At 35.2% G+C, this 27,257-nt stretch overlaps 1 protein-coding gene across 3 annotated transcripts in view; it reads right to left on the bottom strand.

The window, feature by feature from the left end:
- Positions 1–4,255: 4,255 nt before the first annotated feature.
- Positions 4,256–27,257, bottom strand: part of U2af50 (U2 small nuclear riboprotein auxiliary factor 50) — a 154,684-nt gene continuing 131,682 nt past the window's right edge. For all 3 annotated transcript variants that reach the window (XM_090407544.1, XM_090407545.1, XM_090407546.1), the window contains 4 exons: positions 25,857–25,946; positions 19,547–19,670; positions 8,991–9,094; positions 4,256–4,778 (listed from right to left, as the gene is read on the bottom strand). In XM_090407544.1, the coding sequence (XP_090263670.1) occupies positions 4,647–4,778; positions 8,991–9,094; positions 19,547–19,670; positions 25,857–25,946 (450 nt within the window). In that variant the 3' untranslated portion in view covers positions 4,256–4,646. The remainder of the gene's footprint in view (positions 4,779–8,990; positions 9,095–19,546; positions 19,671–25,856; positions 25,947–27,257) is intronic.

The raw sequence follows: 27,257 nt of genomic DNA, 5'->3' as shown, positions 1-27,257 counted from the left end.
CATACTATCGCATAGGTACTGCTAAGAACATTAAATCAATGACTATAATAGAGTGGAATATTTTCTGGGGGATGATTAGTTTGGATTTAGAAAAGACAGAGGAACTAGAGATGCAATTGGAGTAATGAAGACCATATGCGAAAGGAATATAAAGAATAAAAAAAGTTTGTCTCATCGACCTTGCAAAAAGTGTCTGACATGGTGAAATGGGAAAAGCTAATGGAAGTGTTACGTATAATAGGATTAGATTGTAGTGACCAAAGGTTATTAGTTGAATTATATATGAACCAGACTGCCATAATAAAGACAAAAGTGGGTAAAACTAAAAAAAAAAATGATTGGAAGAGGCTTAAACCAAGGATGCTGCCTGTCACTGACACTCTTCAATATATTTGCATAAGAAATAATAAAAGAATTTGACAAAGAGAAAAGAGGAATAACTATTGGAGGAAGAACAATACAAAATATTAAATTTGCAATGATCAAGCAATAATACTGAAGATGAACTACAGCATCTAACGAAAAAACTTGAACGTATATGCAAAATATTGGTATGAGAATTAACACAAAGAAAATAAGTGATAAGAATCTCAAGGAAGTGTTGAGGTGATGAATGGAGAAAATGTAGAACAAGTGAGACTATACAAATACCTTGGTAGTATAATACAAGAAAATGTGACATGGAAATAAAAGAGAAAAAAAAAAATTAACAAAGGAAAATATGCATTTTAAAGTAAGAAAAATTTGTTTATTAATAAAATGAATAAAAATTTAAAGAAAAGGCTTATTAAGTGTTATATTTGGAGTATAACTTTATATGGATTGGAAACATGGACAATTGGGAAAAAAGAAGCTAAAATGTCGGAGGCATTTGAAATGTGGTTATGGAGAAATTAAAGTGGACTGAAAAAATTACCAATAAAAAAGTATTAGAGTTGAAGAAGAAAGGAATTTGCTAAAGACCATAAGACAAAGAAAGCATAATTGGATAGAACATGTATTAAGAGGAGACAGCATATTGAAAAGAATGATAGAAGAGAAAATTGATGCTTGATGATATAATGGACACAAGAGGATATCAAGAAATGAAGGAGGAAGCAAGAGAGGAAATTGGAGGAAGATAATTTGCAGAGATAAGATACTTAATGTTACTGTTGGACCTGTCAAGAGACAAAACACTAACGAATGAAATTCTCCTAAATACAATACAATACAAGGCCGCAGGATTCTCTAACTAAATTGAATAACTGTTGTAATAAATCCGGTATGAAAATCAGCAATAAAAAGACAAAGATAATGAAAATAGACAGAAAAACTGAAAGAAATCAATTGCATCCTGAACCTACATAGCAGGTAAAACATTTCAGATATTCAGGCACAATTTTTAGTGAAGATGATAAATGAAATTTAGAAACAGACAACAGAATTAGAAAAGCTGGTATGGTAGGAAGTCAACAATTCATATATATGGAATAAGAAAGAAATTTAGTCAATACTAAATTAGCTATTATTTATGGATCTGAGAACCCATTCTGAAATATAACACTTGATGAAAGACTATACTAGACCACAGACATTAAAAAGAGTGAACAGACAGCAACCGACTATCATATTAAAATGAAGATATTAGTAAAGAAGTTGACATTGTTAGCATTCAGGAATGTATTACCAGAGGTATCAGATCATCCCAAAAGTAATGTCGTTTTCATCATTAAATTTTGAAAGGATATAAAAAATGAATCACTTGCTAATTTAATCAAGTATATGAGGTAGGTACCAAAGGTTTCTGGCCTGACATACAAAATTCATGCCAATTTTAAAAAGCTGTGAGTGACAGACAGCACCATCAATGGGGGAGCTTAGTGTACGTTTCAACTCGCTACCTGCGTCATTCAGTTGGAGGCACTCGTTTGACTAACATGTGGCTGTAAATTAAAAATTGAGTACTGTGATGTGATGAAGTTTTTCACCAAAGAAGGCCTTTCTATAAGTGCTATCAAACAGCAATCGGATGGTGTTTATGGGGAAGCTTCTCCTTCATATTCCACCATGAAGGAATAGGCTAAACAGTTTCAGCTAGGAAGAGAGCATCAAAGATGATCCTTGTGATGGTTGGACTATGGAAGTGATGACTGAGGAAAATGTCTCTTGTTGAGGAGGAACTGTTCAATGACAGACGGCTGAAGCAAGAAATCTCAGCAAGGTTGGGGGTTTTCTATAACAGCCGTCTTTTGATGACTGTTATAGAAATCTGCAGCAACACCATTCATGAGAAGCTTCACATGAAGGTCAGTGCAAGATGAGAGCCCCGACTTCTCTCAATTCAGGAACATTGTGTGACTTGTTCATGCAAGTTTTTAGAGCTTTCCAAGGGAATCGGAGAGAAGTGCTGGACTCGTCAGTTGGGATGAAACCATGGTCCCTTTATTATGACCCTCTTTCCAAAAGGGAACCTATGGAGTGGTACAAACCAGGAGCACTACAGAGAAAAGTGAAGGTCACCCACCATGAAGAGCATGTCAACAATCTTTTGGGATTGCTAGAGAATTCTCTTGATTGACTTCAAGGAAAGAAATACCACTGTTAATGCAGAATATTATCATTCACTCATGCACAAACAGCATGATGCCATAAAGGAGAAGAGATGAGGAATGCTGAGTCATGGTGTTCGCCTGCTTCATGACAATGCTCCAGTCGATGTGGCTATTGCTGAAGGCTGCAGTGGACTGTGGCTTCCAGGAGATTGAATACCCACCTTACAGCTCAGATCTAGCACCCAGTGACTACTACCCTTCCCGAAACTGAAGATCATTGAGGAAGAAAATTTGAAGATGACAACGAAGTGAAAGATGCAGTTTTAGGCCATTTTGCAGACAGAAGTACTGACTATTTTTTCAAGGGTATAGAAATGTTAATTCAAATATGCAAAAAAGTGTGCAGCCAGAAGTACTAATTATTTTTTCAAGGGCATAGATATGTTATTTCAAATATGCAAGTGTGTTGAAGTAAAGGGAGATTATGTTGAAAAGTGACAGTTGTTTTCTATCACCTCCAAAAGTTAGTGAGGCTGGAAACTTACAGAATCACTCATGCATATTCTCCATTTGAATCAATAATGCTCTTCCAACATTGTGTAAACTTTATAATGGCATTTCTATAGAATTCAGGAAGTTTGGAGGCAAAGGAGTACCACAGGCTATATTTCAGTGTCTGTGATGTATTATTGTTTTGTAATGAAATGTTGCAAACATCAATATATAAGTTTATTTTTACGGCTATTTTTGCCTGTTTTCGTTTAGGTGTGTCCCTTATTTTAAATACATTGGCTTTTTCACCTACACGGGTTCTACCATCAGGTCTTTATGGACTGGACTACAAGAATACTTCCGTGACTGTAACACCCTTATTCCAGAACATTTAAACACAAAAAACTGCAACATTAAAAAGAAAAATAGAATACAGAGAAGACAGAAATAGCAGCTCACCTTTGAACAGAAACATACCCCACAAATTGACAAACAAGACAATGAAACAATGCTTAGAATATCGGAAACAACTGCCATAAAATGTGACGAAAACTCAACATCTACTGACCCTACCTAATTTCCGAGTATTGGAAGCTCCACAACATAAAAATTAGGTCACGACTCCAACCAATAAGCGATAACAAAAGCTCCGCCAAAGCAGATACACCAAGCCGTAATGACATAGCCCTACACATATTCAGAAATGTTCCAATGACAATATCATGATCGAAACAGCTCACACCCCATTAACGCTCTCCCACCTGTTTCCCATAAAACCTTTCCCCAAAGAAGCATCCTTAAATAAATATAATAATATATGTATATATGTATATATGTATACTGGGGGAGGGAGGTCTCTCCTCCCTGAGTTCTGGACAGGTAGGCCGGTTCTCCTTGAATTCTGAAGACTCGAAAGCCCCCCCCCCCCCCCCCATTCCGGACTGATAGGCCGGTTCTCCTTTAATTCTGATGGCTCGAATTTTGAAGATTTGAAACTGGAGTTGCCAATTGGTTGGCAATGCACCATGCAAGCTGCACTGGTTGGCTTATGGCATTTAAATTATTTTCTTAAATCTATCATAAAACATAATTATCAGATCACATGAATAGTGCACATGAAAATGTGCACTATTCATCAGTTTCATGTGAACTGATGAATGGTGCACATTCATCAGTTCACATGAAAATGTTTTTTCTGAAATTATTGAATGAAGATACAAACAATAAGCAAAGTGGTAAGAACAATTTTTATTGGTGATATTACAAATATTTTTTTTTTTTTGATATACATGTTGCGTAAAACTTCCGTAATTGTATTTAGTGACATCAGCTATACACATACATTCAGACAACTCAAAAGACCTAGAATGATGAGTAAATGTTTCACAGAATTAACATACAAAATATGTCTGACACTCTTTACAGTCAATGTGTCTTTTTAATATTGTGATATTATAACATATAAGGTGGAACCAACTTATGCCATTTCGATTTTCTGAACTGTATCGCATTCTTACATTTATGCAAGAATCACTCATCTGATATATAGAGCAGGCTCCTAGTACCTAAAAGTGCAAAACAGATTTTGACACGAAATCCTATTCACATCTCAGTCAAAAATTAGAATTCTCTACGATGATATTTATCAGGATCAAAGTATGATGTAACCACTATGCGATGGGCAAATTTGCGTCCTGTCAGGTTCTGCTGAGCTTTCTGACAATCAAGAACAGAGTTGAATTCCACAAAAACCTAATAAAAGATAACATAAAATTATTATAAGCATTACTACTACTACTAAGGATGATTATGTTTTATTTCAAATGATCAGCAAAACAAAAGTATATGTGCTAAGATGGCTTTTCCAATTCAAATAGGAAAAGTAGTCCATGAAAAACATTCGACAATCCTGAGGATCGAATGTTTTACATACATACATAAATGCCGTAAATCACATTAAACACTGTTACTGATGCCCTTGGATTGGAAAGTTTTTGAATCATCCAAATAGTTGTATGCCACCTGTCAAATCCTTCCCAATGTCATTAATGTAAATTGCATAATAGTGGACCAAGGAGTGTTCATTATGGTACACCACTGGTTACCTTAAATCTTGTAGACACTTGGCCCCCCCTCCCCCATATACCACTGTTTGATATATGTTGATCAGCCATCCTCTTATCCATGCTAATAGTTTATAATCCAATCCCATATTATCCAATTTATGCAACAATCTTCCATGCTATATTCTGTCAAAATCCTTAGCAAAAATCAAAAGTATCATGGTGAATCCAATCCCCTTGTCTAGTTCACAATGGTAACATAATTATAGAATGTGAACAAGTTGCTAAAATATGACCTTGTAAATCCATGCTGTTCATTGCAAAGTAGAGATTCACTTTCAACTCATTTCTGAATGAGTGCCCTGACCAACCTTTCCAAAATCTTCACCATCACTTCTGAGATACTGATTGTCGACAGTTGGATACATCAGTCTTTGCAACACACTTGTGCAATGGAATTACCATACATTCTTTTCATTGCTGTGGAGCCTTCCCTGTTCTGAGACTCAAATTATATAGCCAGTTAAGCTCAACACTCTTTTAGCATCCATGCTGATATCCCATCAGTCCCAATTGCTAAATTCTTATTCAGTTTGTGACAGCTCTAATATCTCCTCCTCATACACCTGAGTTTCTTCATCAAGTGAAGAGGTAGCAGTGAGCTCAATGTTGTACTCACTAGTTCAACAACCTCTTCTGCACCTGTCATCCTCACACCATCTGCATTCAGTAGTTATTCTTTCATATTCCTTCTTTCTTTTACTTGGAGCACATCAATAGAATTGTTCGGAGTTGTCTTTAGCCTGCAGTGCCAGTTTTTTTTTCATACTCAGACTCAGCTTTTCATACAACACTTGCAACTCTTCTGGCCTGTTGCTGCTTATAATTTTCGCAATGGACATCATCCTTTTCTTAAGAATCTCTCGGGAAACATTCTGATATTGTATCATTCAAGTATATTTTAAATGCTTCCCATGGACTGAACCTCAGTTGGTCATAATTTCCTGCTTTGTAGTTCAGCATTTTAAACATAGCCACTTCCCAAGTGAGTACGATCACTGTCACCAACCAGAGGCAGAAAAGTTATGTCTTTAATTCAAACACCCTCTAGCACTATAATCAAATCTAACACTCTTTTACCTCAAGTTCCTTCTGTCACATGATGCTTGAGGAAATTACTTGGCAATAGCTCATTAAATTCAGTTTCATTCTTCTCATGAAATTTTACTGCTACTCAATCAGTGTTTGGATAATTAAAGTCCCCCATTATGATTACTCTTTTCACACCCATCATCTTTATATGGTGATGCATTTCTCCATCACTAGCAATTGATCCGCCAGGTCTGTAACAACACCCTAGTATGTATTTGATCTTGTTAGATTCTGGTTAAAGCCATCTGATGTTAGGTTTTAAACTCAATTAAAAGCTAACATTTAAACTCACCACCACACGAAAAACTGTTACTAGTATTACAATCGCAGGTCTCAGCACTAACTGGTTTCGAGTCATCCGATATCATTAGCAGCATGCTCCCTCCTCTCCTATCCTTCCTACAAATACTGTATCCTTTACACTCAATACCAATTAGAATGTCTGATTCTGATAGCCAGGTCTCACTAATGCCTACAATCTGGGGTGTGAATCTATTCACCAAGGTAATTCTCACCCTTTTGTTTCTGATACTCCTACCATTCGTATATAGACATAATAAGCTACCTGCATGTTCTTTTGTATGCTCTTGTCTGTGTGACACAGTTGGACAACCAACCCAGATCTGATTTATATGAAGCCCCTACTTAATTGGTTGAAAGAGACAATTAAGTAATACATTAAGTGGTAAAAATCTGGTAACAGTATCAGAAGATGTATCCATAAACAAGGTAGACTGCCTCAGATCAGGGAAAGTGAACATGCAGTCTTGTTCTGAGAGGTTGCTAAACATGTGGAATTCACAGTTAAGAGAGAGTTTATGTTGAACTACAAAAGCAATAATTATGACGAGACTTGGGGGACATCTTGGAGCAGTACCACGGCTCAAGAAGCCACGAGAAAAGAGTGTCAGTAGTGCATGAAGCATGGTCAGAAAGATAAACCATGAACAGCAACATAAAGCAGCAGCTTTATGTTGCTATGGAAAAAATATAGACTATAGAAAAGGTGATCTAGTATACTCACGAGCAGTACAAAGTGCAGGCAAGAGTGGTGACTAATGTGATAAGAAAGGTTAAATCATATGAGAGAAAATTAACTAAGAAGGGCACAGAAATCTAAGTTTTTCCACTATGTAGCAAGTAAGAATGATAACTTTCAATGTGATGGTAGGAAGATGCTAGAAGCAGGAGAAATAGGTGAATTACTAAGTGATCACTTGCAAGGAGATTTTGAATTTGCTGATGTGAGAACTGAGGTAAATGAGCTAAGACAGCAACTTGGCCTGTGTGTTATAAGAATGTGCAACAGAATTGGCAGTTCTGTTGCAAAGTTGTTTAATCTTTGCAACAGAACTGCTCCTGAAAAGTTGTTTAATCAGTCTCAGCTCTGACAAGGTTCCAATGGAGTGGAAAGAGGAAAAGGTAGTTCCATTACATAAAAGCAGTTCTAATAGACTACCTTTATGTAATGTTCTGATATAATAACAGAAATTATCCTCATTGTGATAAGTGCTTTTTCCATACTACACTCAAAATCCTCAATCCTTACCCAAACATTAGTTCTCAACAATAGTGCCAAAGCAGTCCAAGCAAAAAATTCAGATGACCAATGGCTCAGCCAAACACTCCAGTCTCTGACCATGCTTACATTTCAGCTCATAACTACAAAAACCAAATCCAAAGCAGACTATGTAAGGGGTCAAATGCACTGAGCTTGTCTCCTGTCCACATGGCAGTTGAGTTTTTTGGTTCCTCACTAAGGTGTGGATTTCAACTTCTACCCTTCCATGGTTCCACTTCGTGCATCCTGATGGTACAAAAGATATTGAGTGTGCTTTTCTTATGTGGAGCAATACCATCAGGGTTAGAAAAACATTCACAACCTTGATTAGGATATCTCAAGAACTTACAGCCATCTTGTATCATCTCTTCTAGCTGTTATACTCATCTGGTATCCACCCAACAGCTTGGAAGCAAGCTTTTATCCAGCCGGTTCCCAAAAAAAAGGGAGGTAAAACCCAACCATTAATTTATCATCCTATTGCTCTGACCTCAATGCTATCAAAAAAAGTAAGGTCACCAACAGTAAACTGCTTCACTACTTGAAGACTCAACAATTATCACTATGGATTCCACCATTTTCATTCATAGCAAACCTCTTACCTACCTTTGGACTCAGTCTATTGAAAACTTTGGAGAAACTGAAATGGTTGCTCTTGATATTTTCTTCACTGAGTCTAGAAGCCTCATGGCCCTCTTACTGAACTACCATTATATAGTATTCTTCCTCTCCATTGTTTATTACAGATTATTATGGTGGTTTCATCAGAATTTTCAATCACTGCTGGTGTATCACAGGACTTGTTTTCCTCTTATATAGTAATGATCTCTCTCTCTGACATCAAATCATGGGGCACTTGTTACTCCTTATTCCAGATATATCTTATGTATGTAGATGCAAGTGTACACGAGGCCAGTGTCTGCCTGTTCTGGGGGATGAAAAATCCCCTACCTTCGTATGAGACCGGCTAACTCACCTTTAGTCAAAAGAGACCAGATGAAGGTTCCTCATGTCATAGATGGGAATCAAATCAAGGCAACAAAGGAACTTTTTGTCTACACTAACTGAGCAACAGCAAATATATTAACAGAATTACTATTATCTCTGTGGAAAAATGTTCATATAATTTGGATTTTTTTGTTCAACTTATGTAATGAATTAAATAGATTCTGTTCTATGATGACCTACCTTACCACATCCTGGAACATCAATGCCTTCAATGGGCCGTGGTATTTCTAAACTTTTAACAACTCCATACTTGTTACACTCTTCACGAATATCATCTAAAATATCTGGAAAATAAACAAATATACAGCTGAAAAATATAAGAAAATACAAAAATGGTTTTAAAAAAAGAAAACATTTCACATAATGATGAATTAAGACACATTGAAGGAATTTTTAACTGCTATTGCATTTCTTTGGAGAAACACCAGAATTTGAATCTCATCTAGTATGTAAATAATTTTTTTCAAATGTAGGAACCAGCTGGTCTCACAAACAAGTGATAGGATATTTCCTCCAAGAAACTGTTTTTTCATTCCACACAATAAACAGAACACATGATGAACAATAATAACTAAAAAATACTGCCGTCATAGCCTGAGTTGCTTTGCATCAGATATAATTCTAAACGACCTAGCATATATCCAAGTAATGGATTTCCATAAACCTGTAACTAAGATATGGTAATTAATCTCATCTTATTTGGATATGGACAGTTGTTTGCACAGCTGTCCATATCCAAATCCACCACCACCACTCAATCCACCAACTACAATGAACTGCAGCTACCATCATCATCATCTACACCAACAGCATTTACCACCCACCACCACTAGCATTTTCAAAGACAATCACAAAAATCCATGCCTACAGCAGGATTCGAACCCACAGCCTTTTGGCTGGGGAGCGGATATGCTAACCACTTGGCCGACCAGGCAGAAAATACAATATAATTTCTTGGCAAGTATAATTTCTGAAACTGGGTTGCCAGCTTCCTCTCATGATGGTGGATGGATTTTTCTTTATCTTCAAATTCTAACGTTTAGAGTTCCAAAGGCTCTGGTTCTTTAAACTTATTTTCCTTCTAAACATTAATGATGGGGTGCTTAAGGATCAAAGCTGTATAACTGAGAGGATACTTCCACATAGACTTTAAAGGAATGCGGAGAACCGACCAGGGCTTCTGACCTAATATCCAATCCTCACCTTCTCGTGGTGCACCCTGTTGGGTATCTACTTTGATACTGAACGAACGAGGATGGGCTGGCAATTTGGGATTTAGCCGACCAAATTGTATTCTTATTGGTTAAACCAAAATAAAAAATGATGGTACAACATGACAAAATTTCATGCTGGCCGGGGCGTCGCCCGGTTAAACAAGGCCCCCGTTGTTTTCGCCAGGGAACCAGGGCAAACAGTGAAAAGTCAGCTACTGGAACAAATCTGAAAACAAACACCAACTCAACATCACCAGAGTTAAAGATCGGTACTATCAACGTAAGAAGCCTGAATGGCAAAGAAATGGAGCTAGCTGAGCAATTAGATAAGTACCAGATCGACATAATAGGGGTGACTGAAACAAAAAAGACCAAAACTGGTGAGATCTTTCTAAGCAATAAATACAAAATGTTATATTCAGGCAATGACAATCAAGGAAAAGAAGGAGTAGCCATAGTATTCAACACAAAATACGAGGCTAATCTTCTTGAATGGCAGTCAGTCTCAAGTAGAGTAATGTGGGCAAATATGAGAATGGGGAACTGGACAATGAGACTTATTTGTGCCTATGGTCCCACAGAAGGTTCTACTAAGGTAGAAGTGGAGGAATTTTTTGACGCTCTAGAAAAAGCAACTAACACAATGAAAAAGGAAAAGTTGGTCCTTGTTGGGGATCTAAATAGCAGAGTAGGAAATGATTGTGAGATATACAAAAATATTTTGGGAAAATTTGGAGAAAAGAGCAAAGCTAATAATAATGGCAAATATCTGTTGGATTTCTGCTCAGGACATGGACTGGTTATTACTAACACCATGTTCCAACATAAAAATGTGCACAAATTCACATGGAGAGAAGAGGCTAGGAATAAGAAAAGTCTCATTGACTATGTTATTGTTGATAGTGATGTTTTCTCCCTGGTGCAGGACACCAGAGTGTACAGAGGATTTGAAATTGGAAGTGATCACTATTTAGTCTTGAGCAGGATAAAATTGAATTTCATATTGAAAAGAATAACATGTAAGAAAGTTTTAAAGCGAATAAAAGTTGAGCAGCTCTCAGATGTGAACTGTAGACTAAAATACAGAAAGATTATTGAAAAGAAAATGAAGGAGTTTGAGAACGGGAATCAAACCTTGGAGATTCAGTGGCAAACTCTGAAGAAAACATTGATTGATTCTGCCAGAGAGGCATGTGGTGAGGTTGTGTGCAAGGATAAAAAAATCAGAACTCCCTGGTGGACACAGGAAGTTAAAGAGGCAGTGAAGGAAATGAAGAAAGCATATCAAAAGTTCCTGGCAAATAAGTCAGCTTTTACTCTTACAGAATACAGACAAATGTAAGAAAGCTAAACAGTGCGTAAAACTAGCTAAACAAAAGTCATGGGAGGACTTTGGCAAGAATATAGAAAATAAATATCAAGAAGGTGGCAAAATATTCTGGAGGTTGTTGAAGAAGCTTAGGAATGGAGGAAAGAGTGCTGTAAAACGAGTTAGAGATGATAAAGGTGACGTGAAAACGGAAGAAAAAGATATCCTTCAAGTATGGAGTAATTACTTTGAAAAACTGCTAAATGAAACAAGCAGTGATGACAGCACAGTGATAAAAAACACTGACCAGGCATGCAGTCAGGAATACATATCCATACTTGAAGTAGAAAAAGCCATCAAAGGCTTGAAATGTGGAAAGGCAGCAGGAGTAGATGATATTCGACCAGAAATGCTGAAGTATGGTGGTATAAAAGTCTTACAGTGGCTGCACTGCATAGTTCAGAAAGTCTGGACAGAGGGACGAATTCCCGATGATTGGAGTAGAGCTCTCATAGTACCCATATATAAAAAGGGAAATAAAACTAAATGTGAGAATTTCAGAGGTATTTCCCTACTGCGTGTTCATGGCAAGATCTATGCAGGTATACTTGAGAAACGGTTGAGAAGAATTGTGGAAGAAAAGCTTGGTGAAGAACAAGCTGGATTCAGGCCAAATAGAGGCTGTCAGGATCAAATTTTCACTTTACGACAAATAGTCGAGAAAGCATGGGAATATAACAAAGATCTGTATTTAAGTTTTGTCGATTTGGAAAAGGCATATGACAAGGTACCAAGAGAGAAGCTATTCAATACACTGCAGTTATATGGTGTCAATGGGGCATTATATCAAGCAATACTTAGTCTTTATTTGAGTTGTAAGTCAGCAGTTAGAATTGAAGGAAGTACAGGAAGATGGTTTAATGTTAAATCTGGTGTGAGACAAGGATGTACATTATCTGTTATTCATTATCTATATGGATCACATTATGAAGGAAAGTGGTATTAAACATGATATCAAAATTGGAGATGTTAATGTCAGCTCTTTGCTTTATGTGGATGATGTTATACTTCTAAATAAATCTGCTACAAGTCTGCAAGATTCTCTGACTAAATTGAATAGCTGTTGTAATAGATATGGTATGAAGGTCAGCAATAAAAAGACAAAGACAATGAAAATAGGCAGAATCATTGAAAATGTCAACTGTGTTGTGAATGGAGAACCTGTGGAACAAGTAAAACATTTCAGCTAGTTAGGCACAATTTTTACTGAAGATGGTAAATTAAATATATAAATAGACAACAGAATCAGCAAAGCTGGTATGGTGGGAAGTCAATTGAATAAATTCATATGGAATAAGAGAGAAATTAGTCGGAACACTAAATTAGCTGTATACAAGACAGTGTTCAAAACAGTTTTAACTTATGGATCTGAGAGCTGGGTCAGAAGTAAAACACTTGACCAAAGACTAGAGACCGCAGATATGAGAGTCCTGAGAAAGATTAGAGGCGTGAACAGATGGCATCAATGGCAATATCATATTAAAAATGAGGATATTAGGAAAGAACTTGACATTGTCAGCATCCAGGAATGCATTAGCAGAGCTAATCTCGGATGGTATGGTCACTTAAATAGAATGGGAGAGGAAAGATTAGCAAAACAAGTGTTCTCTGCCAGGCTGGCAGCAAAACCACCCAGAGGAAGACCAAGATATAGGTGGATTGATACGGTACAAAGTGCCTTAGACGATAGAAATATAAGGTCTGATAATGTTGGAGTCTTGACAAGTAACAGACTGATTTGGAGGAAAATTGTAGATAGGAAGTTAGTAATGATGTAATTTTTTCATGTAGTACTGTCATATCCTGTACACCCCTTGAGGGTACATAGCAGGAATTTGATGATGATGAACATTAATGATTGCTACTTCAAATCCAACACAGTTTTGTTGGCTTGTTTTCTTTTTTTCACTTGACAAGTCTTGCACTATATATATGTACTACATAAATTCACTAAAACTTCCAGAAAATCAATTTCTACAATCCTAAATTCTGATTCCAAATTATTCTTCAATGGTTTGGATTCAGAAAAATGTTCATTTTAATTGACAAAAACCTGTGCTTCTAAATCTTACTTTTGACAACACTCAAATCTCTCCCAGTCCATGTGAGTCTTTCTTCTTAGGATAGCTGTAACTCCAACTTTCTTGACAAACATATTAACTGATATCACCTGTTCTTAATTTCCTCATCCACAAAACTAAGTTTTAAAAAGAATGAAAGTCGAGCAACTTTTTACAAGTATATTGCAGATTCGACTATAACAACATTACTGAAGAAAAATGAAACAAATTGAAAGCAAGAACCAAACTTTGGAATCTCAGTGGCAAACTCTGAAGAAGACGTTGATTCAGCTAGGAGGTATGTGGTGAAGTTGTCTGCAAGGATAAAAAAAATAAGAACACCATGGTGGACACAGGAAGTTAAAGCAGTAGTACTGGAAAAGAAGAAAGTCTACTAAAGTTCCTAGCAAATGCCCTAAAAGAATACAGAGAAAAATGTAACAGTGAGTAAACTGTGTGTAAAAGTAGCTAAACAAAAGTCATTGGAAGACTTTGGTAAGAATATAAAAAATATCAGGAAGGTGGCAAAATGTTCCAGGCTATTTGAAGAAACTTAGAAATGGAGGAAAAAGTACTGTAAAAGGAATCAAAGATGATAAAGGCGAGATGAAAACTGAAGATAAGGATATCCTAGATGGCTGGAGTAATTACTTTGAAAGATTGTTAAATGAATCAACAGTGATAGAACCAAATCAATAGTTCTATTACTTTCAAGAGGAATGCATATCAATACTTAGGTAGCCTTGAACATCATCAAAAACTTGAAATGTTGAAAGGCAGCTGGAGTAGATGATATTTGACCAGAAATGCTTACGTACGGCAGTATAAAAGTTTTGCAGTGGAATTCGACCTTGGTCAGAAGGTCGAATTCTATAAATCTATAAATAAGCTTTATAGATCTGGAAAAGGCATACGACAAAGTGCCCAGAGAAAAGATTTCAAAACACTACAATTATATGGGGTGAATGGAACATTATGCAGGGCAATCCATGGTCTATATTTAAGTTATCAGTCAGCAGTTAGAATTGAAGGAAATACACGAAGATTGTTTGATGTAAAGTCAGGAATAAGACAAGGATGCACATTATCTCTACTCCTATTCATCACCTATATGGAGCACACTATGAAAGAAAGTGGCATGAAGCCTGGAATTAGAATTGGAGATGTTCAATATAGATGATGCAGATGATGCTGTACTCCTAAAAGCATCTTAGTGTCAAATGTAAGTCTCCAGGATTCACTAACTAAATTGAATAACAGCTGTAACAAATTTGTCATAAAAAGCAGGAATAAAAAGACCAAAACTAGGAAAAGAGGCAGGAGCATAGAAAACTTCAGCTGTAATCTGAATGGAGATCCTATAGAACAAGTAAAATATTTCAGCTATTTAGACAGTTTATAGTGAAGTTTAAATCTGGAAATAGACAACAGAATAAGCAAAGCTGGTATGGTGGGTAAGTAACCAGCGGAATAAATTTTATATGGAGTAAGAGAAATTAGCAAAAACACCAAACTAGTAGTATACAAAACAGTGTTTAAACCAGTTTTATAGATCTGAGAGTTGGGTTAGAAATAAAGCACTTAACCAAACACTAAAAACCACAGATGAGGGTTCTGAGAAAAATTAGGAGAGTGAACCAATGGCATTAATCACAGAATCATATTAAAAATGAAGATATTAGGAAGGAACTTATCAGTAGCATTCAAGAATGTGTCAGCAGAGCTAATCTAAGGTGGTATATATGGGTACTTAAATAGAATGGGTGAAGAAAGGTTAGCAAAGCAGGTGTTTGATGCTAAGATGGCAGGAAAGAGACCCAGAGGAAGACCAAGGTGTAGGTGGATTGATTCGATCAGAAGTGCCTCAGAACATGGAATGTTAGATATGACAATATTGGGGTGCTCACAAGTAATAGTTGATTTGGAGGAAAATTGTTGATAGATTAATAATAATGTAGTGCTGCATAGTAATCTGAACATCCCTTGGGGCTACATATCAGGAAATTGACGATGATGAACAAATTAAGTTTCCTCTTTCATTCAAGGCATTATCTCTGAACAACTCTTAACTCTATAGAAATCACAATTCTGCCCAATCAGTGAATGCCACTGTATTTTGGGATGATCCATCCCAAAATATCTAACTTAGTAGAAAAGAAAAAACAAATGGGGTTAATAACTCATCATGCACCAATTTATCAACTCTCTCACACAAACATTCAGTTTCTACTGTCTGCATTTCCAAATATTTCTGAAGTCACTGTTTATGAAAATTGGCATTAGCAATTCCTCTGATCATTATAAATTCATTAAAAACCTGTGCAGCAGCTATTCAACACACCATATTAAACCCAAACTCAGATATCTATTTATTTCTTCTACTTTTATTTTTTTTGATGTTTTATTTTTAGTATTCCTCTTATGCATTTCTCTATTTTTTTTTTTTTTTAAATATTTCTCTTATGCATTTCTCTAAAAAAAAAAAAAAAAAAAAAAAAAAAAAAAAAAAAAAAAAAAAAAAAAGGTACTTTGACTTAAGGGTCAAAGCTGTATAACTGAGAGGAGACCTCTGCATAACCTTTAAAGGAATGCAGAGAACCGACCAGGGCTTCTGACCTAATGTCCAATCCTCACCTTCTCGTGGTGCACCCTGTTGGGTATCCTGGATACTGAACGAACGAGGATGGGCTGGAAATTTGGGATTTAGCCGACCAAATTGTATTCTTATTGGCTTAAACCAATATACAAAATGATGGTACAACATGACAAAATTTCATGCCAGCTGGGGCGTTGCCCGGAAACATCTTAATTCCCCGGGGATGGGGAATTAAGATGTTTCTTCGCTCAGGCAACTAATAAAATATGTAGGGTTAATTGTTCTACAAATCCACACCATGCAATTATTGAAACTGACAATGAAAATTAAGTTTAAGTATTACACAGGATTATCCTTGCACATAAATACTCAACCTTTTATGGTGAAATATATTCATGAGGCATAACAGATATGAGTGATGCAGTTAATATCTCATTATTAGTCTTCAACCGAATGTTTTGATATTGCTGACTCGCACTGTAGCAAATTCATAAGCACATGGGAAAAGTTTATTATAGTGGATAGCTTGCTACAGTGAATTATCTTTAGGTTTTTTTTAGTAGGTTGTTAAAAGTGAGCATTCCACTATAACATTATGCCTCCGTTTCAAAATATTTTTCTATACTGTTTTCAAAATCTTCCCATGGCTCTTGTTTTCATAGTTTACTAGGAAAGAATAAAAAGAATCAAAAACAATTGAGAAAGTGTGTAACGCATAAGTGATATGTACCATATCAAAAAAAAAGTAAATTCAGTTGTGCTGGAACACACAAAAAGGTTATAACTGAGGGAGAATTAGCAAATATGAGACTGAAAGTGATCAAATGCTGATTATAGTTGTTAACTGTCCCATTCATATTTGAAATCTCAAATATGAATGGGACAGTTAACACAAGATACATGAGTATGAGGGGATGGGTATGGAAAGTTTTGATAAACACCTAGAACAAAAATTTATTTTGTCTTCTTAATATATCGTAAAAGAAAAAGAACAAATGATTAAATGATGAAACATGGGGGTTAAAAGGATTTTAAGATACGTTCTTTCTTGTAGTTGCATCAATTGTTTTAATATTATTTTTATTCTAGTATTGTAGTTGTGGGCACAAAAACAGAGATACAGCAATTTATGTATAATGCTAGAACCATTAGAAATAAGAAAAATGACAGGGGAGAGAGTTTCTGATATTGGTTGAGTGATGATATAGGGACAGAATGTAAGGAGAATAAGAACTGTTGGGGAAGATATAAAAAACAGGATGGGAGATATTGATGATGAACACAACATGACTCAAAAGAATTCAACAAAAAGGCAGAGGCATTGCATTTTAGGTATTTAGTTTCAATAGTAGACAACAAGATGAACAGATTATATTTTTTTAATCTGTTCATTCTGTAGGTCAAGGGAAGAGGAAAGAATAATTGGTCTGGCATGCACCAGAAAATCGGTATAAGTGCAAAGTAATCAATCATTATTGGGAGAGGGGAAAGGAAGGGAATTTATTTGGAAATTAAGAAATAATGCTATTTAAATTGCTGACTTATGACCAGCTACTTAAAACAGCACATGTGAAAGTGCTGGAGTTGGTGAAAACATCAGAGGATTTGTATTCATAGTCGAGGTAGCCATTCTGCCTAAGAATGGAAAGGGGAAGTATGCAAAACTAATCTGGAAGAGTGGCTAAGCATGTAAATTTTCAATTAAGCAAGGTAACCAGAGAGAGATGGAGTTATGGCTAACTCAGAAAGTGGCTGGATCCATGACAGCAGTGCATAGGATATGGTGAAAGGAAGCAGCATAGGAGGATATTCAGGAAGAGGTTAATGAGCAGAATTTAACACTGTTTAATTTTTTGTGGCTGGTTTTTAACAATGGATATGCAATTTGCATTACATATGGCACCACAGACGAAGAAAAACTTGTGTAAATTAATCAAAAATTATTGATGTCAGAAGGCAAGTCATCAAAAATAAATCAGGAGAATATACCTGGAAGAAGATTAGTCCATATCACAAACAATGATTAATGAACAAAAATGACGGTCTAACCATTCCAAGAATGTGGAGGACCCATTTGCAACCGGAACAAGCCAAAGAAAAATCTCAATACAAGATGACTTGAAGTTTTTTTTAAAAAAAAAACATTCAATAGCAACCTGAACTGTACAAGACCTGAAGAAAAGCTTAGTACGGGAGGACTTTAGTAGGGTCTATTGCGTTTTTTCCCCCCTACTTTCTACATTTTTTGTTTTTTTTTTACCACTAGGGGTCAGGCTAAGTAAAAGATCAATTAACAGCATAGATTCAATTTACCTTTGTAGAGTGCAAGAGCACGTAGCTTGTTTTCATATACACACGTATTTTTCTGATGATGACTTCAATACAAGGGTTGAAACATCAATTGTTATTTTATTAATAATATGTAAAATAATCATTTCAACACGGTGTTTTGTGTCCCTAAATCCGTAAATATGAATGCTGTTCACCATGTAACCTTAAAAGAAAGAGTATCATTATGAATCAGAATAGCATCAATCCCAACAATGAAACAGTTAAGGTATTATTTTGAGAGATTTTTGAAATCAAGGTGAGATGTCTAATCTGAAATCAGAAATAAACTAATGCCAAACTCTTCATGAAATTTCCAAGTTTGGTTGAACAATATTATCACACCCAAACTTTGGTTCTGTTGGTTGCACCTGAATCCTAAGAGTTAATCATTTCAAAAATATTGAAATGGCTAATCTATCATGGAAATCCATGATACTAGATCAGCAGAGGAACATTTCTTAGACTTTTTTTTTCAGACAGTTTCTGAACTAGTCAAGGACTGTATAAGTGCAAAACCAGATAAAGGTGATGTGGAGATCTCCTCCCATTTAAGGAATGCAGAGAACTAACTGAGATTTCTGACCTAATGTCCATTCACCTTCGCATGATGCAACCTATTAGTAGATGTTCACTGAGTACCAAATAAACGAGAATGAACTGGCAATTTAGAACTTAGCCAACAAATTGTACTCTCTATTGGCTTAAACCAGAAATACAGATGATGGTACAACATGATGAGATTTCATGCCAGCTGAGGCACTGCCTGAAAAATTGTTGAAAGCAGATTAGTAAAAAATGTAAATTTAATTATGTAGTACTCTCATGGTAGCTTGTAGATCCCTTGAGGATATATATCAGGAAATAGATGATGATCTATCTATATAGTCTACCAAGCTCACAAAAAAAAAAAAAATAGCAAGCAGTTATACACAAGAAAATTTTAGAATTTTTCAATAAAAGCTGAATGAATTTAGGTATGTTCCCTTTTCAATAATTCCATGTAGACACTACCATTGTCCATTAAAAATGGCAATACACAAGGAAAACGGCCACTTTCATCAGGCTTACCAACAAGAGTATAAATAATTTTAATGTACAAAGTCATGTTATTTTACATATCAGTTTTTTTAAAAAAAGCGACTGTAGTTTCCAAAACATATATGTACCTTCATATTCTTCATCATCCTTAAGTTCTTCTGGCATGATCATATTCATCAAACAAAGAACCTCAGTTGCAGGTCCTGCACCACCAACCAGATTAAGGCCTGGAACTTGCACTTGAACAACACCCTGCAATATAATTAAAATCTCAATTTCTGATTACGTAAAAGAAAATAATTGATAATATTATCTTGATGAATATGAATTACTATATTTTGTTAAACATCAGTTTTACAAATAACAAAAAATAATGAAATTAGTTCTGATTCACCATCTGATACTTCTATGACAAAATGCAGGTGATTTGCTTCCACTTTTAATTTCTTTGCTAAAATAATACTCTTTGTAGGATTACTTTTAAGAGGAGCAAAATTACTTCAATCATTTAATACATCTTTGTTAGATATCCTTGCAAAATTTACGCATATTATTTATGTTTACAATACAAAAGATAAAATAATATTTGATGAATAACCAGAAAACAAGGAAATAAAAAAAAAAAAACACCTTATAAACTTGTTGAATGTTGGCACTCACATGGAAACAAGTTATCTACTTTCCAATGACCATTATTATAAAGTGAGACATTCCTATACAAAACACTGCTATTTTAATGGCACTGTTGCTTCAGTCAATTTTCACTATAGCCAATTCATGGCAAATCACTTCTTCTTTAGTCTCCCTGCAAGCTTGCCAGAGAGTCAACATTATACAAGTATAATGTTGTATAATGTATAAGTACGTAGGCAAGCATATTTGTTACATGTTATTTGTTACACACACACACACTGCTGTCCAAAAAGGACAAACACTATTGCTGATAATTTTAACCACAAATTTTCAGACGAATCAGCTTGTAGCAATTTGTATTACTGACGATTTCAAGTAGAAAGCTAGTACACATCCAAATTTTTGAATTGTGTGCACATGGGTTGCATGGTAGCACTCAACAGGATAAAAGGCTGCACTAAGTGAATTGTGTTTGAAAGAAGCTTTTTTCATGAAGCAATACAATTGCAAAATTGAACCCTGTAATGACACTCAAAGACATCATCTAGATAATTTCATGTGGAGAAGAATTATTGTAAAGCTTGAAGAAACTTCAGAATTACAGATATTGCAAGGGAGTTTGGAATTTCACATAGCATTGTATGTATCCAGGCTTTGGGCAGCATTTCAAACCAATGGAACATGCTCCAGACATTTGCCAAGGTTGTCCTTGCTCTACCATGGAGCATGAAGACAAATTTTTGGTCACAACGGCCAAACATAATCAACGCATCACAGCAGGTCAGCGAATTCCAGCACAGGTACGTGGATATCTCACAAGCTGTAGCAAGACATTTGCAAAAAGTAGGCCTAATACACTCAAAGTCTCCAATTCTAGATGACACGTGATGTGACATGAAAGTGGTACTGCTTAATGAGAATGTTCTTGAAACAAACAAATATGGAGGTGCTGGGATCACAGTGTTGGGAGGCATTACACTTAACGGATGCACTGAGCTAGAAGTACTGGAAAAAAGGAACTACGACTGGAGAACAATATTGCAAAGAAGTTCTTCAACATTACGTTATATTGTTTCATGGTGCTGTAAGTGAAAAATTCATTTTCATGGATGACAATATCACACCAAATTGTACACGAGCAGTGGCGCTACTTCTGGAGAACGAGGATATTAAATGAATTGAGTGGCTAGTGTACTCTCTAGATCTCAACCCCAACATAACATGTTTTGGATACAATAGGGAGACTGCTGCTTGAAATTTCTCTCCAGAAAACAAACAAAGCCTTATCCTTGCTCTGAAGGAGGAGGAGTGGGCCAGTTTGCCTCAAGAACTCCTGAATCACTTGGTACTAAGCATGGTACAATGTTGTGAGAGCTGCATTGCAGTTCAGGGTGGACATATTCTATACTGAAATGTCTCTCTGCATAGTTTTCTGTAAGCACTGTACATCAATTCCTTAACTATAACCTTAGGAAGAACTTTTCCTGAAAACATATTGCAATTTGTACACAATTTATAACAGATTTTTTGTGTAATATATTATGATTATTAAGAGAGACCTCCAGGGAGTCCACATACTACATGCACCAGCTATCATACTTATCCTTGAATTCATTCACACTGCTTGCAGACAACATCCAATGGCAATTCATTCCAATTATACACCACCATGAGAGAAAAATCTGGTTCTCCCCCTTCTTAGTAGCATTCACTCTCAGCTTTCAAGGATGCCCTCTTGTCCTTTCCCCACCCTCCATAAATTGAAAAATTCCAAATGAAATCCTTTCAGAAGTTTGTAAGTCTCAATCAGATCACTCCTCTTTCGCCTGTTTGCAAGTGTCTGTAGTCTACATATTCTTCATCTGTCTTCATAATCAGTATTTAAAAATGTTAAAAATGTTTAAATCGGTATTTAAAAAGTGTTAAAAATGATATCAATCCTGATATCATTTTTAATACACACAAACACACATGGGAATAAACATAGTGATAATCAAGGATTTCTATTAAATACTTGTGAAAAATCTTAAATTGCATCTAGATAACAAAAATCTATAGGCAGTATAAATTTTGTACCTTCCATGGCAGATGACGAAGAATTTATGAACTGCCAAAGACACACACACACTAAACAAAACCAATTTTTTGCATTGCCACTTTCTGCTCTTGAAGTTCCCTTCCAAACTGTTGTTAACGCTAAATGACAAATTTAGTGTCAACAATTAAATAATCACCTGTCAAACTAATGACAGGTGATTATTCATTCCACATAAAGAGAATGGCCAACTTTAAATGAAGTTAACAATATCTACCAAATAATAAAATCAGTGTATAAACTTTGATGTTTAAGTTTATTTCGTAGGGTCTGGTCTATAAACAGACATAAGACAAGCATAAATCAATATGATATTGCTGAATATCAATATGGTGCGATCATAATTAAAAGATACACGCGTAATAACCACAGTGAAAATTATTTAATTGTAAATATTTCATCCTAAGCATCTTAAGACATCATCAGTACAGTAGTTTAAAACAATATTAGGAATAACATACAGTTAGGACGAATGATTACAATAGAATCTCATTAAACGTGCGTAACATGTTACAGAAGTAAAAAAAAAAAAAAAAAAAAATGATTTAACACAATTTCCCATACTTTAGGAATAGTAAAAACGTCGTTGCGGTTTAAGTTTGGTCTGTGTAGTAGGGCTTCATAACTTTCTTTGTATAAACGTTCATGTTTATATAAAGATCTATGTAAAAGTTTAGACTTTTCCCAATGGATCCTATGGTTTGGATTTTCAATTCCGTGTTGAGAGAGGCCAGATTTCTGCAGTTTAAAAAGACGAAATGTGGTCTTGATGTTCCGAGATGCGTTTCTGAACAGACCTACCTGTCTGTCCAAAGTAAGACAATTTGCATGAGCATGGAATCTCATAAATGCCAGGCAACATCAAAGGTGAGAGTTTGTTCTTAGGAGAAGATAAGAAGTTGTAAATTTGGTTCATAGGTTTGTAGTGGCAAAATTGTATTTCTTCATAATTTTAGAAAGACGTTCGGAGATGCCTTTGACGTAAGGTATGGGAATCCTATGGACTTCTTCCTGTCTGATTTGATGTGTGGAGAAATGACTGATAATTTTTTGAGTTGTTTTAGGATTATATCCATTTAGGATGGCTGTATTTTTGATTACTTCTAATTCCTGGTTTAAAGATTCTTTAGAGGAGCAGAATTTGTGTGCTCTGGAAACTAGTGATTTAATAATGCTAGATTTCTGAGATGAATGATGAGCAGAAGAATTGTGAATGTAGCGACCTGAGAATGTAGGCTTGTGAAAGACAGACGTGGCAATGGAACCGTCTTCTTTTCTTTGGATGCGTAAATCCAAAAAGGAGATTCTTTTTCTAACGTAAAGTTGATGCGATGATGAAGAAGGGATGATCCCAAACCTAGCAGTCTGGGATCATCCCGAACATGAATTACAAATGTTTCTAGATAAAATTAACCTTCTTCATCATCGCATCAACTTTACGTTAGAAAAAGAATCTCCACAGGGTATCTCCTTTTTGGATTTACACATCCAAAGAAAAGAAGACGGTTCCATTGCCACGTCTGTCTTTCGCAAGCCTACATTCTCAGGTCGCTACATTCACAATTCTTCTGCTCATCATCCATCTCAGAAATCTAGCATTATTAAATCACTGGTTTCCAGAGCACCCAAATTCTGCTCCTCTGAAGAATCTTTAAACCAGGAATTCGAAGTAATCAAAAATACAGCCATCCTAAATGGATATAATCCTAAAACAACTCAAAAAATTATCAGTCATTTCTCCACACATCAAACCAGACAGGAAGAAGTCCATAGGATTCCCATACCTTACGTCAAAGGCATCTCCGAACGTCTTTCTAAAATTATGAAGAAATACAATTTTGCCACCACCTTACAAACCTATCAACCAAATTTACAACTTCTTACCTTCTCCTAAGGACAAACTCTCACCTTTGATGTTGCCTGGCGTTTATGAGATTCCATGCTCATGCAAATTGTCTTACTTTGGACAGACAGGTAGGTCTGTTCAGAAACGCATCTTGGAACATCAAGACCACATTCGTCTTTTTAAACCGCAGAAATCTGGCCTCTCTCAACACGGAGTTGAAAATCCAAACCATAGGATCCATTGGGAAAAGTCTAAGCTTTTACATAGATCTTTATATAAACATGAACATTTATACAAAGAAAGTTCTGAAGCCCTACTACACAGACTAAACTTAAACTGCAACGATGTTCTTACTATTCCTAAAGTATGGGAAATTGTCATACAAAATTGTGTTAAATAAATTTTTTTTTTTTTTACTTCTGTAACACGTTACGCACGTTTAATGAGATTCTATTGTAATCATGCACCCTAACTGTATGTTATTCCTATTGTTTTAAACTACTGTACTGATGATGTCCTAAGATACTTAGGATGAAATATTCACAATTAAATAACTTTCACTGTGGTTAATACGTTTGTTTCTTTTAATTTTAATACATTAACTAGTCTTTAGTATTTGTCCCTAACTTCACTGATGGCTTCAATATATGGATATTATAATTTGAAAATGTTATAATCTGATTATAACTTAAAACTGAACAGGACATACTGAGAAGAGCATCTCCTCACCACTGTAAATATTATACCAGCATATCCCAACACAAAGAATTTTTTGAATATTCAAAAAAGTTATATTTCTTTTCTGTTTATGGTTGTTAAGATCAGCTGTTTAATTCACAACAGTTGAGAACTCATGGAAATATAAAACAGAATTCTGTATTTAAGATTGTGGATCTGCAAAAGATGCCAAGAGAAAAGCTATTCAAAACACATTGTACAGTAAGATGGTGTTAGGCAAGGATATGCATTATCCCCACTGTTATTCATTATAGATCACATTATGCAAACAGGAAGCTTAAACATATAAAAATTCAAGATATAAATCTCAGTTCTCTATTTTATAATCATAAATGAAAAAAAAAAAAAAAGTCTTCAGGATTATGTAACCAAACAGAATAACAATCTGGTATGAAAAAAAAAAAAAAAAAAAAAAACCATTAACTACATAATAACCTACGCAACGGGCAAATCATTTAAGCTATATAGACTCATTTTTAGTGAAGAAGAAAAATTAAATTTGGAAATAAATAACAGATTAAACAAACCTGGTGTGGTGGGAAACCAGCTGAATAAATTTATATAAAATAAGAGAAATTAAACAAACACTAACTAACAATTAGTGTTCGTATAATAGAAGTACAGAAAACAATGTTCAAACCCATTTTAATTTATAGATCTAAAAGCTAGTTAGAAATAAAACCACTCATTAATATGATTAAAAATCAACTTCAATATATATAAAATAAAAAAAATTACACAAATACCAAACTAACAGTATAGAAACGCAATGTTACAAACTGATTTCAACTTACGGATCTGAGAGCTAAGTTAGAAATATGCATTGAAGAAATCTCTTATTGAAATTAAGGTAATCGATTTTTATGTGAAATTATTTTCTATGTTAACTTCTGGCTTTATTAAGCTGATTTGTTATTTACAAGAAAATTTAGTTTCTAAAATTTTTCTAGCTAAATAGTTTAAATTTTCTAATAATGTAAATGTTATTTTTATCCATGATTAGGTTATCATAAAATTTATTAATATGTAGAAACCCTCAATGACCTGTAATACCTCTAATAATACTTGGTTTTACACGACACAATTAAACATTACTGGTAGAAGTTCTCAAAGTTTAATGACTTACATTAAACTGGTTGTTCTTTGCTCCTATACTTGCTCTCTGAACAAATAGCTGCTTTTCTCCAAGCTGCATTCCATTCAAAGCTGCTATAGCCTAAAAGATATATAAAGCAACAGAAATTATTTCAGCTTTTATGCTAAAAATATTATTTATTTAAAATTGTACATATCCAGTACTGGGATAAAAGTCATGTATACCAGTACAGAAACTTCAAGGGGAATCAATGCAACCAATCATTTCATGCCATTCTGCTTAGAAACCTGCAAATGAATAATCATCATCAAATTCCTGGCATGCACCCTTGGGGGGGGGGGGTGATTTTCTTAATGTAAAACACTATTTGCTGTATAACCAACAGGTAAGCTTAAAGATATGCTCTAATTTATAAGAATGAGCACATTTCTTGGTAAGGGCTAAAATGGTTCAGAGTAACATCAAACCACACGAAGACTAATGAAACTGACATATCTTCTATGACTACAGCTCGCCCAAACTTCCCAGCATGATGCCTTCTATAAGAGGGGTGGAATACGATGCACTTTTGGCATGTCCGATATTCCATGCCGAGTATTTTAGTAATAAGGATTGAAATCCAGAGCATTTTAGTAATAAGGTTTAACATCTTTTGACTATTTGCATATGGAAATATGACTTTGCATTACTTCAACCGTGGTATCACTTCTAGAACTGGCTCCCACTGATAAGACCTCAATAAAGGTATAAACTGGTTTGGTTAGTGGCCCTTCGCACAATGTTATGCATTATGGGATAAAAAGGCAATTGACGTGAAGTCATTAGCATCTAGCCCAGTTGTGAAGTGACTTCACGTGCAAACTTTGTTGCATACACTTGGATAAAGGATGAAACTAAGATAATTTCTCATCATCAAATTCCTGACATGTATGCTCAAGGGGCGTACAGGATAATATGATAGTACTACATGAAGAACTTACATCATTACTTCCTGTCAACAATTTTCCTCCAAATCAATTTGTTATCTGTCAAGACTCAAACTTTATCATGTCAAGTTCTTTCCTAATATGCTTGAATATTAGGAAATACTCGAGAATAGTATCAAGTACTTATTATTAAGCTCTGCTCCTTTCTCCAAATTTTTCCAAAATATTTTTGTATGCCTGACAATCATTTCTTACTCTGTGTCAGTTGCTTCTCAAAAACTTCTTCCACTTCTACCTTAGTAGAACCTTCTGTGGGACCATAGACACAAATAAGTCTCATTGTTCAATTCCCCATTCTGATATTTGCCCATATCACTCTACTTGATATTGCCTGCCATTCAAGAAGATTAACCTCATATTTAGTGATGAATACTATAGCTACTCTCCTTTTCCTTGATTGTCATTGTATATGCAATGCATATGCCGTTGATCTCACTATCCTACA

The sequence above is a fragment of the Typopeltis vanoorti genome, chromosome 17 (genome assembly GCF_054136105.1).
Source record: "Typopeltis vanoorti isolate ZY-2024b chromosome 17, IOZ_Tvanoo_1.0, whole genome shotgun sequence".
Taxonomy (NCBI): Eukaryota; Metazoa; Arthropoda; class Arachnida; order Uropygi; family Thelyphonidae; genus Typopeltis; species Typopeltis vanoorti.
The sequence above is the reverse complement of the archived record's forward strand: the minus strand, read 5'-3'. Positions and strand labels throughout refer to the sequence as shown.